This window comes from Silurus aristotelis, assembly GCF_946808225.1.
Source record: "Silurus aristotelis genome assembly, chromosome: 26".
NCBI classification, from domain to species: Eukaryota; Metazoa; Chordata; class Actinopteri; order Siluriformes; family Siluridae; genus Silurus; species Silurus aristotelis.
Genome location: NC_139599.1, coordinates 6,478,875 through 6,491,188, shown reverse-complemented (window position 1 = coordinate 6,491,188; position 12,314 = coordinate 6,478,875). Strand labels below are relative to the sequence as shown.

At 35.9% G+C, this 12,314-nt stretch overlaps 1 protein-coding gene across 1 annotated transcript; it reads left to right on the top strand.

Moving 5' to 3' along the window:
- Window positions 1-2,802: 2,802 nt before the first annotated feature.
- Window positions 2,803-6,438, top strand: supt4h1 (SPT4 homolog, DSIF elongation factor subunit). Its single transcript, XM_083532077.1, has 5 exons — window positions 2,803-3,002; window positions 4,191-4,297; window positions 4,388-4,443; window positions 4,535-4,588; window positions 5,933-6,438. Exons 1-5 carry the CDS (start codon window positions 2,934-2,936, stop codon window positions 5,998-6,000), a joined length of 354 nt encoding a protein of 117 aa, XP_083388203.1. The 5' UTR covers window positions 2,803-2,933; the 3' UTR covers window positions 6,001-6,438.
- The last annotated feature ends 5,876 nt before the right edge of the window (window positions 6,439-12,314 follow it).

The window sequence follows — 12,314 nt, the reverse complement described above, 5'->3', positions numbered from 1 at the left end:
TGATGGCTTAGAATTATGACACTGAATACCACAAATCAGCTGACCACATAAATGCTGATGCAATGTCCAGACTGCCAACAGTAGTTAAAGGTTGTACTGTGGAAGAAGAAAAAGTGTTCTATTTCCTCCAGGTGGATGAACTTCTGGTGTCTGCAGGGTCCAACATTATGCAAAGTGTGGAATTATACTGTGAATGGCTAGCCCAAAGATGTGTCGGAGGAGACTTTAAAACCATACTTCACACATAGGCACGAGTTGTCAGAGGAACAAGGCTGTATGTTATGGGGTATGCGTGTTATAGTCCCTCCCAAATATAGGTCAAGACTACTGGACAAGTTATATCATGATCATCCGAGTATCTGCCATATGAAAGCCCTTCAAAAGTCACATTCTGTAGCACCCATTCATCCATGGAGATGGGCTGAGAGGATTCACATTGATTTTGCAGAGAAAAACAAGCAGTTTTTCCTAGTAGTGATCGACAGCCATTTAAAATGTTTAGAAGTTGTACCAATTTTTTTTTTATCAACTCCTTACTCATCACTGATCCACTTTCGAAGGACTGTTTGTAGCTTATGGGCTTTTCCTTAAGCGTCACATACGAACACGTTTTTCATTGTTTAAGCCTAAACTATCTATGGCTGTTAACGATAAACTGCAGGAACAAAGGAAACAATCTACTCATGACAGGCCTTCTTAGTGACTCTTTGTCAAAAAATCAAACAAATGCACTAAATCAACATTTCCAATTCAATTCAGTTACATTTTAAAAGAAAATGAGATGCATATTGAAAATGTCTTCCCAGGAGACTTGTCATTGCTCTACAGATTGAAGGAAGGAGCAGCCTGAATAAAGAGAAAATACAAACACAACAAAGGTTAAGCTGATAAACCTAGTGCTGGAGTCAGAATTTATCAATACTACAGTATGCATTACACTTAATCTGACCCTTACACTTTCTATTTAATCTTCCCTGCATTTTATCTGCCACTTTAAACACAGGTCCAGATTCACATCTCTCTTGCAATCTGGAGCCTCATCTGCTTGCCAGTTTGTATTTTTTCCAGTGTAGTCAATGTAGCTCACTGAATAGTCTGTGTTACTGTACAATATGCTTTGTTTGACTTTTTTTGCTATCCAATTATTTCTATCACACCACATCATGTATTATGAAATCTTAATATAGAACTATTTCTTCTGATTAGTACATAAAGCATAAAAGTTTTTTGGGTTTTTTTTAGCTATTTTATGGTATTAGCAACAATGAGTGCAGGGGCCAGATTACCACAATTCAGATTTTAATAAGTAAAAAGAAAAAGCTAGCTGTCATTTTACAAGCAAGGCGATTTAAATTTCATCCTTCTTTTTGTCTATTTTCTTTACAAAATTCAAATCCATAACTGATATTATTTTTCAAGGCTGTGCATGGAATAGTACAATTGTAGTTTTGTCAATATAGTCTTTTACAGGGGCCGAAAAATACATTTTCAGGAGAACGAAGGAAAAAAGGCAGATCCAATCATTCTGGATACACAGGAGACCCCGAAATCTGTGGGCTATGCTTGAGGGTAGATTGTATTTGTTCACATAGCAGCCCTAAATAGCTTTATCTATACATTTGTATCATTTGTTTCATTTACTCACTACACTTTATTTACTGACCTTTCATAATAAACACATTTTCTGAGTGCTAGACCTAGCTTGGGGTACTGTGCACTGGGTAGTGTTGCAACCAAATAGATCCTGCATTCTCTGGTTCAATCGTGAGCTCATATTTCTATCTGTATGGCGGTTTTGTACAAATTCTTCCTGTACTTCTGCCAAAAACATTCCAGTAAGTAGATCGGTTATGCTAAATTGCACCTTGGTATGAATGTGTTTGCAATAGACTGAATAATCAGGGCACCCAGATGTACCAACTAAAAGCATCAATCAAAGCATAAAAAAGATTACGTTTTTTATCCATTTGTTGATGACTCTACCAACCTTTCTGCAACAAAACAGAGTTTTGTGAATTCCACATCATATTATGGAATTGTCTTAATAACCAGCTGGGAACTCTTGGCCTTGTTGCCGGTGTGAGAGGCTTTAGGTTTAACAGAAACTCTGGGTTTGCCCGTCTGAAATTTAGGTTTTGATAGTGATGCATCATAGATTGTATTGTGCAACTTAGAAATGATGCCATGAACGCCTTAAAACAAGGGTGTCCAACCTTTTCGACAAAGGGTGGGTGTGGGTGCAGGTTTTCATTCCAACCAATTTTTCTTCTTCTACTAGACGCACATGAGCAATGCATTGCAAAATCTCTGTAGTTTTTGTACAGGAAACAGAATTGAGTAGTTCATCATGTTAGTCCTCTAGTCCGAGTGGTTCGTTCTTTTATCACACGACTTCCATAGACGCTACACAATGCAAAAAATCAGTGTTTTTTTTGCTGTTTTTTTTTTGTCAGAGTCTTGACATTATTGTTAAAAGACGATATACAATGCAATAGATCAGGTGAGCAGTGAGCTACTCAATCTGTTTCATAATATTTTCTTAGTGGCATTGGCATATTTCCATTATTGGAACTATAGTCAAATTTCATGTACTGTATGCACACATGTTAGGGGATTTACTTATTGAAAATGTTAACTAAATGACTAAAAGATTCACACGTTTGATGAACAAGTTTTAAAGAACCAATCACTAAAATTATCCGATCTTTCCATCACTAATACGATAAAAAAAACTCCACTTTCGACCAGTAGATGGCAGTACTTGCACCTTAAACCGATCTGCAAAACGCTGTAATCCATTGTGTTAAAGACTGCCGGCGCAGGTTTATGGCGTCATTGCACTCGCCGGAAAAGCAGACTAGACTCTTGTGTGCATCATTTAATAAATATTTTTTTGTAGTGGGGAATAAAGTGTTTTAATTTTGGTTTACACGATGTCCTTGGAGACCGTACCAAAAGATCTCCGTCATCTACGGGCTTGTTTGCTGTGTTCTCTTGTCAAGGTAGGCTAGTTTATTGAGCTACTGCAGTATTTACTGCGATTTAGCTAAACAGCTAAAAGGGGAAAACAGCTGTATTTTTGTTAATTTTATTAAAATAATCAGGAAGCTTCCGTGTTGTTATTTATACAGTAGAAACGCGCTTTGGTTATATCCAGTCTTTACAATCGGTTCCTAAAGTATTCGTCGAGGAATTCATTAATTAATAATAAAAAAAAAAACCACGGTGTTTTATTTTCATTTATTTTCTCCTTACTCTCTCTCTCTCTTTTTTTCTTTTTCAAAAAGGTTGTTGATTGAATTCTTTCTTTATGAATAGTTGAATATGAAATAACAACGAATGGTCAGTTTTCAAACAGTAGCTGACTTTGGAAAACTCCACAGCACACACTTATAAATCTATTTATGGATTTATAATCGATATTCAATAACGAAAAGATACAGAATATGTTGTTTATTAGAAAAAATCCAAAATGTAAAGCTTTCTCACTTTTAAATTTAGCTTATGAGCTTTTGAGAAATGTTTGAATTATTTTCTGAATATAACAAAACAAACGTGGGGATTCAAGAAATCTACATTTAAGTGTGTATATATTGTTTATAGGTTAGTGGTTGGGGTCTTTTTGTTCAACTTTGTGTTACATGTTTTTGTAGTATTCCTGAATAAATGAATGAAAGAACTGATCAACTATCACCTGCTTCTGTCTATGCACAGAGACGCTTCTCAAAAGCAGTAACAGATGTGACAGTAAATGGAAGTCTGACCCATGTCCTCTTCTTACAATGTTATGCCGTGCATTAAATCATCAAATCATCGTTTTCTATGGACTTATTTATATTTTCCTGAATGTATTTTCCTCTACTGAAAGTACAGTGTGTCCCATAGATCCAGCATCATATGAGCGAAGGATCTTGATTTGTTTTGCATCTGCAAAAAAAAAAAAAATGTTTTATATATATAAATAGTTGTTTTTAAGCCATTAAATTGTATATGGTCAATCAGTGTATAGAATTTGGTATTTTCAATTAAGCATTAAATGAATAAAAAATGTGTAAAATCTAATAAAAATAAAAATAAAAAAAAACTACTACAGATTATTGTATTCACGATGCACGTGTAGATCTATTAGTCCGGAGGTAAAGGCTGTAGGAATGAAGCATGATCTGGTTTAATGTTCTTTGCTTCTACAGACCATTGACCAGTTCGAGTATGATGGCTGTGATAACTGTGAGTCCTACCTGCAAATGAAGGGGAACCGGGAGATGGTTTATGAATGCACAAGCTCCTCCTTTGACGGGTAAATTTATTTGCCTTGATTCTTTTTTTTTTTCCCCTATGAAGTTTTTTTGTTGTTGTTTTTGATTTTAAATGACTGTTTTCCTAACAGCGTCATTGCAATGATGAGTCCTGAAGACAGCTGGGTGTCTAAGTGGCAAAGAATAGGTAACATTCATTCACTCCACTGTAACTTAGTGTCTGTTCTATCTGTATATAATAATTACTGCATTTCTAAATTTCTGAACTTCTCTGACAGGAAATTTCAAAGCAGGCGTCTATGCTGTAACCGTAACTGGAAGATTACCCCCAGGTTGGTTAAAGATTTTTTTTTTCAAGGCCAGTGTGATTCTTAATATGAAATTATACAATATGGTCAGATGTTTGTGGACACTGACTATAATATTTGCCTGTATTTTATGAACATCACATTCCAAATTTGATTGCTGTTATAATAAACTCCACTCTTCTGCAAAGGTCTACTAGTTCCTAGATTTTGGAGAGTTTTTGTGGAGATCATTCAACCACAATGGCTGAAGAAAAGTCAGTTACTGATGTAGGGATAGGAGGCCTTTGGTTCAGAAGACATCCCAGTTCATCCCAAATTTGTACAGAAGGGTTGAGGTCAGAGATCTATAGCAGCCCTCTTCCATTTAACCATGTAAACCGTATCGTCATGGAGCTCAATTTGTGCACAGGGGCTAGAACAGCTTTGGGTCTCCTAGTTTAACTGAAGAGACAATTTAATGCTACCTCAGAACCACATGAGGCTAGAAAAGTCAGGTGTCGCAATGCTTTCGTTCAAATAGTGTACAGTATAAAGCAGCATTGTTCATGCACTGTACTTCAGGGTCCACTAGGGGGCAGACGACAGTCAAAAATGTGACCCTAAATTATTTGCCAAATTAAATCACTTCCAAGCAAACAGATGTCATACAAATGCACAAGTTCTTTTGAAGTATTAGATTAATTTACAATTTAGATAAATAAATAATAAAAAAAATTTACAAATGCAAGATGGGGAAAATAAAATGATTTCTTGTTTGCATGATAAATTAAGTTTTATTTGGTTAGTGCATTTGCATTTTGGGGACGAGGTGAGGGAGGTGAGATTAAGATGGTTTGGACGTGTGCAGAGGAGGGACATGGGGTATATCAGTAGGAGAATGCTGAGGATGGAGCCGCCAGGAAGGAGGAAAAGAGGAAGACCAAGGAGGAGATTTATATAAAGAAGTGCCATGTGTCTAACATTCATCAGCTCTGTGATGTCATTATGGATCTCTGTGCAGCTCTGGTGAATTCTATGCCTATGAGGGTTAAGGCAGTGCTAGAAAACAATGGTGCTCACTCAAAATATTGACACTTTGGACACAGTTTTGACATGTTCATTCAGGGTGTACTCACTTTTGCTGCCAGTTATTTCGACAAAAATTGCTGAACTAAGTTGTTTTTAGAGGACCGTAAATCTCCACTGCTATACAGGCTGCACATATATAAATAAATATATAAACAATGTGTATGTAGCTGCTTTATAATATACACACACACACTGAAAATGCTATTAAAGAAAGCCATGATGAAGACAGTTAGGGATTTAATTAGTAATATTTTATAACACCTTCATCTTTTATTGTTAAAATGTGTCACTGTTTATTAGGAGTGGTGCGAGAACTAAAGAGCAGAGGAGTCATCTACAGGTCCAGAGACACGGCGGTGAAGACGTAAACGTGAGTCCGCATCCCGTCCCAGAAATGTTCCTCGGCTCAACGACCCATTGTCGACGTCGATATCGCCAGCTGTCTGAAAAACCCGCTTCACTCGATTGTGTTCTATTTCTGAACTGTACAACACTTTACAACTCGTCATTTCTCACCTCTGATCAAAGAATAAATATCTAAAAGCCTTTGAGAATGTGATGGGAACGTGGTTATATTTTGTGTCTATCACTATATAATAATCTTTTGCTTTTTATTTTCATCTGCATTTCTTTTAATGCCTAACATTTTATTTTCACATAATCTTAGTCTTGTTTGATCACAAAAACACCACTGCAGTGACTTTGATCAATGTTAACCAATGAATAAAACTCTGTTAAAAAATGTTGATAAATTAATGTATTTTCTGCAAACTGACTACTGGTGGCGACAAAAATGAGCAAAACTTTTTTGTGATGATTTTAAATTATTATTATTTTTTTTTTTTATTCAGTATCGAATTATAGTTTCTGGATTATGAAATTGGACTCAAATAAATTACATACAATGTCAATATTTGACACTCAAATTGCTGTAATGTTCGCTTTAATGAGACTTTTCAAGAGCAAAACAATATCCAGGATCCAAACTATTGCACTCAATCAACAAATTCTTTTTTTTACTGCTGTAGGTCTGTTGAAATGATTTCTTTTTGAGTGGAAGTCTATCAGGCAATATACACACTTATTCAGGCACTTCTTTACATCTAGCAATTTTAATCAGCCAATCCAATCATCATGTTTTAGGAACCTGGAGAAAGTGGATATGGAGAACATGTCACACTCCACATACGCGGTAACCTGAGCTGAGGATGAAACCAGGAACCCTTTGAGCTGTGAGGCAACGGCTTTGCCTGTTTTCACAAAGTGTCTGATCAGAATAAAGAAGTTATGGAAGATGAATGTGTTTTACAGACTTGTGTAAAAGTTGTACATCCCCTTGGTAAAGAAGAGAAGAATAAAAAGGAAGAATAACTGTACTGTATGGTTTAGATATTTAGTTTATTTACAAACCAGAATTATTATCTGTAGCCTTACCAACAAAAGATCTAACGTTTTTAATGTAGAACCATTTTTCAGCTTTGTTCGTGCAGTATCCAACGATTTCGAGTCTAAGCCTGGGGTTCTTAAATGTTTGCAACCCTGCAGAATATTCCGATTTTCTGGAAAACCTCAGCATGCATGAATTTTAATATACACAGTCCAACATTATTCATTTGCTCATTGTTTAAAGGTGTATGATTATTATGATTTTTTTTAATAGGTTTTTGTAGTGAACCTATTAAATGACTGTTACTAGTCAGACAGGGTAATACTAATAATAACTCAGTAATAAGTACAATTATATCATCACAACCTTATGCTTCAAAAATCACTAGGGATCCACACACAGACCACTGGATTATGTCAAATCTGATAATCAGAATGAAATATTTGTCCAAGTATCATTTCAAAATACTGACTCTTTAATTTGCTTTGCTATTTAATATACAATATCTTGCCAAAAGTATTGGGACCCCTGACCTTTCTTGCTATATGTGGTTCTTTTCCAAACTGTTACCACAAAGTCTTTATAGGAAGTCTGTATAGGAAGTCTTTAAATGCGCTATAATAAAATTTTGCGTTCACTTGAACTTGGAAACCCAAACCTGGTCCAGCATGGCAATGCCCCTGTGCATTATGCTCTGAAGATCTGGTTTACATGTTTTGGAGAGGAAGACCTGCTATAGAGTTTTGATCTCATCCCTACTGAACATCTTTGAGATGAATTGGAACGCTGACGTCACCCCAGGCCTCCTCAACTACATCAGTACCTGCCTTTCATAAAACCCTTGTGGCTGATGAACACAAATATCCATTAACACTCCAAAATCTATTGGAACATCTTCTCAGAAGGATCAAAATTCACATAATTATAATTACACATAACCGTAATTATCGCCAGGTGACCCAATACTTTTGGCAATATAGTGTATCTAGATAATAAATCCGGATTGAACTAATTGATGCCTGTAGACATTTTCTTTCCTTTTAATTGGAGGTCTATCATTATCATATACTCACACATGGAGAACAGGAATCTCTGAAATACTAATAATGACCACAAGGGGAAGCTGTAGCTCTATTGCCTACTAGAATGTAAGCAGGTAGACTGTGTTTTGTGTGTATGAAGGTTACAATACATTAAGGAGGACTGAAATATAAGCAATAGTTCAAAAGGGGAAGAAAATGTTAGACGTGTGTCAGTGTGTGTACATGTTTTTTTTTTTTGTTTAGGATTTTTATTAATTCATTAATTTACATTTTTTTCCCACACTTTTTCCTGCTCAGTGCTGTGAAGAATCAGGGGACGATCCCTGCATGAGGTACATGTAGATGTCGGAGATGCATACAAACACATTCCTACACTTATTGACACCTTGCGCAGCCAGTCATGTTCACTGATTGTTTTTAGGAGATAGGAGGAAACCAGACAACCCAGAGGACAGCAGCCTTATCTCAGGATCGAACCAGGGATTTCTGAGGCAGCAGAGCAACCTATAACACCATCCTCCTTCATGAGAAGTAAAGAAACAAAGAAACATTTAGAATGTGTGTCCTTGTTAAACAAATCCTAGTTTGTGCTATCAGATAAAGTGTTATCATGCCATAATTACTTAGACTTAGATATACTTTAGTGATCCCGTGGGGGAAATTATTGCGTTACAGCAGCAGCAGGTTACACAGTAGTGGGGGAGAAAAAAAAAGTTAAAAAAAAAAGCAGAATGTAATTAAATAATTATAACATAAATACAATATCGCAGATGATGCTACAATAAAAAGGTAGGCAAACTGACAATTCAAAAATACAAATAGTCAGTGTATGTGTGTGCGTAAATTGACAGTAAATAACAGGATACGTATAGAAGTTGCTATTATCATCTCTTTTTATCATAGAGGTGTCATTGCACAGTGCAATGGCATACGGTAGAAATGATTTCCTGAAGCAGTCTGTTGGAGAATAAACTCTGCTGCCTCTGTTTGGGATCATGTAGTGGGTGGGATGGATTTTCAGTGACCTGTTGTCCCTTACTGTCTCCAATCTGTCCAGTTTGTGTCCACTTGAATTACACTTGAATATGGCACAGCTCTATTTCACAATCATAAATCTAATTTACCCATTTGTTATATATATATTACAAAAGAAAACAAAAAAAATATGCAGTAGTAAGCTTTATACTCGAAACCACTATGTTAGATTTTTTATTTTATTTTTTTTAAGAGTATGATGTTCATTTTAGGAGGGGGCTGCTTTTTTGCTTTTTTTTTAACCTCTCCTCAGATATACGCCCATCACGTTTCGAGGGAAACCACCACAATTCCCTTCACATGACAGCAAAACACTTTTAGATTCACTCATAAGAACAATAAAATGAGTAATCTTTTTTTGCATAAAGATCCCAAAGCGATTCCTACCTCGAGTTCACGACTGGACCTCCTTTGTGAAAGAGGGATCGATGACTTAAGGGAGAAGTTGCTATTTTCAGGGATGGCGTAAGTGTAAAAGGCCAACAGTTCCCCAAAAAAGATTTAGTGGCTGTTTAAAACCTTCCATTTCTTCACACTTTAACGTCTGGCTTGGTTATAGAAAGTATATAAACTTTTGAGGAAGAGTCTCAGTTTAAATTCCTTTTTGGATTATTAGTTTTCAAATGCAGCTCCCTGAATATTCTGTATGATACATTTTAGTGTTTTTTATGTTCTGAAGCCAAGCATTAAGAAACGCTGCTTCCATCATTTAAACGTCAAACCTTTTTTTTGTGCTTTAATTAATTTATAGAAAATCACTAATGAGTTCATTTCATTGTATATCAATTATTACAACTCACTATACTTAGAGGTCATTCAGTCCGTGTTATCCTGCACATTGCAACGGATCTCACTTCACTTTATTGGATTTTCCCAGATCATTTTATAGCTTATTTTAATCAGAATCAGAATACTTGATTGACCCCATAGGGAGGTATGGGTCATGAATTAAGGTCTGGCTCTGCTAAATTGTTATCAACATCTTATTACGCAAATTCCTCTGATCATAAAAACTATTTTTTCTCTTAGTCGATCGATTTGATTTCAAAACTCAAAGTCAAAATACAGGAATGACATCAGAATTAAATCACACACAAATTTTTGTTAGTTAGCTAAAGAAATATAGTAACTGATGAGACATAAGTTTAAGACGAAGTTATAGTTAGCTGTTACCAATCAAGTACATTAAATAACTGGGAGAAATTGGACTCAATTGGTGTCATATTCAAAGAGCAATATATATATATATATATATATATATATATATATATATATAAATAAAAAAAAAATTTTTACTTTGCTGTAATAAAGACATTAACTAAATGATGAATTATGAATGATGCAACTTTAATATCCATAATTAATAATCCTGACAGAACATAAACACAAGTGATCCGTTTAGCTGGAATTGTGAAGACTTAAAAGAAAAGAAAGGGGGGAAAAAACAATTGAAAGAAGGTATTCGTGCATGGCTGTGCTTGTGGGCTACAAGGTAATTTGGCGGGAAAGTGGGGTCACGAGCTTGTTTGCCTTAGGCTCTGCTGCGCTAAACCGCATATACATAATTGCTTCTTGGCGCTTAAAAGCTAGTCATGCACTTCAAAGTGCCTCTGTTTTGCACCCAGACCTGCAAAAAAAACATACAGCAACCCACGCTGTAGCTCACACACCTCTACGGAGTCACACACAATCTCTAAAAGGCTGCATGTGTTTAACGCCTGGCTGAGTTATAAGGAAAAGAAATTTTTTTTTAATGTTCATTAACTCTTTATCTGAATAACACTGTTTTTTTTCTTTTTTTACCACCTGCTGTTGGTGAATTCGGATGATCTGAAGCATTACAAGCCAACTAAGAACATTTCTGCAAAAATGTGTTAAGCATCACTGATAACCAAATGAGCGAGGCCTGTGTGCCTGACTGTAGTCAGGTGTCTACTTCCTGTTTCTGTCTTAACCTCATGGTTTTATTTCTCCAAACACCAAGCTAGCCTGGCCATGAAGCAGACTTTCCTAAGCCATCACATATTGATTTTACTGTTCAGATATTACTCAAGTTTCTGTGATTTTCCATTTTCTTGTGGGGTTCACGCTTTTGGTAATTTTTCTTTCTCTCTTTTTTTGTTTCACCACACGATGCGATCTGAATATGTAACAGACGAACAGTGATTTAAAACTACATTTCAGAAACGAAAGATGCAATCTAGCACCATCCCCACCTTAATCATTTATTATATATATTAAATTAAATAATTACATTGTATTTACCAACACCTTTTCAAGATAACGATACATAGTGAAGCTACAAACAATCATGGTATGACCCCAGAGACAAGTAAATGTACGGTTCAGTACTTTTATCTCCATGTGTGTAAAGATTTCCTCATTTTGCCCTTCAGAGGAAACTCTAATAGGTTTGTTTTCTTTTGAAAGATTTTAAAATGTTGTTTGGATGTTTTTTTGGCCCAAACACCCCATGCCTGGTTGAGTAATAGTGCAATAGTGAGACTGAAAGCTGTACTTTTTATTGAAGGTTTCAAATGGTTAGTTTCTATCAAAAGACGTTGCACTAGATTAGCTTTAGTACATTCTTAATAAAATCAGCTAGCAAAGGCTGGTTTGTATTTCCTAAAGATTCTTCTATATTGAAGCCATAGATAGAAGGGTATATTTGAGGTGTGAACCCCAGGACCTACAGCAGGTTAAACCCACCCCTGGTCCATATATTAATCATTTAAGTGCTTGTGATTAACAAGGTTATATAACCAAAGTATGTGGCCACACCCAACACACTCAAATGTCATTCTTTACCAAACTGTTGCCACACAGTTGAGCACATGAGTGTTTAACATTAAGATTTCACGTCCAAACTATTTCCAGCATGACAATATCCCTGTACATAAAGCAAGCTCCAGGAGCTCCACTGGTCTGCCAAGGCTGGATTAGAAGCACTTAAGTGTCCTGAACAGAGCCCCTGAACAAAATCTTAACAGGAACTCGCACACCAGACCTCCTTACCTGACAAGTCTTTTGTACGAACGAACACAAATCCTTACATCCACACTTAAATTGTTTGTAAAGTCTTCCCTGAAAAGTGCAACGTCTTATGACAGTAAAAGGGGACCAAATCTAAAACGAGATGTTCAACAAGCACATAAAGCTTTTGTGACATAGCGACCGATCCATGTTCGCAATCGTAACTGTAGTAGAAACTGTAGTT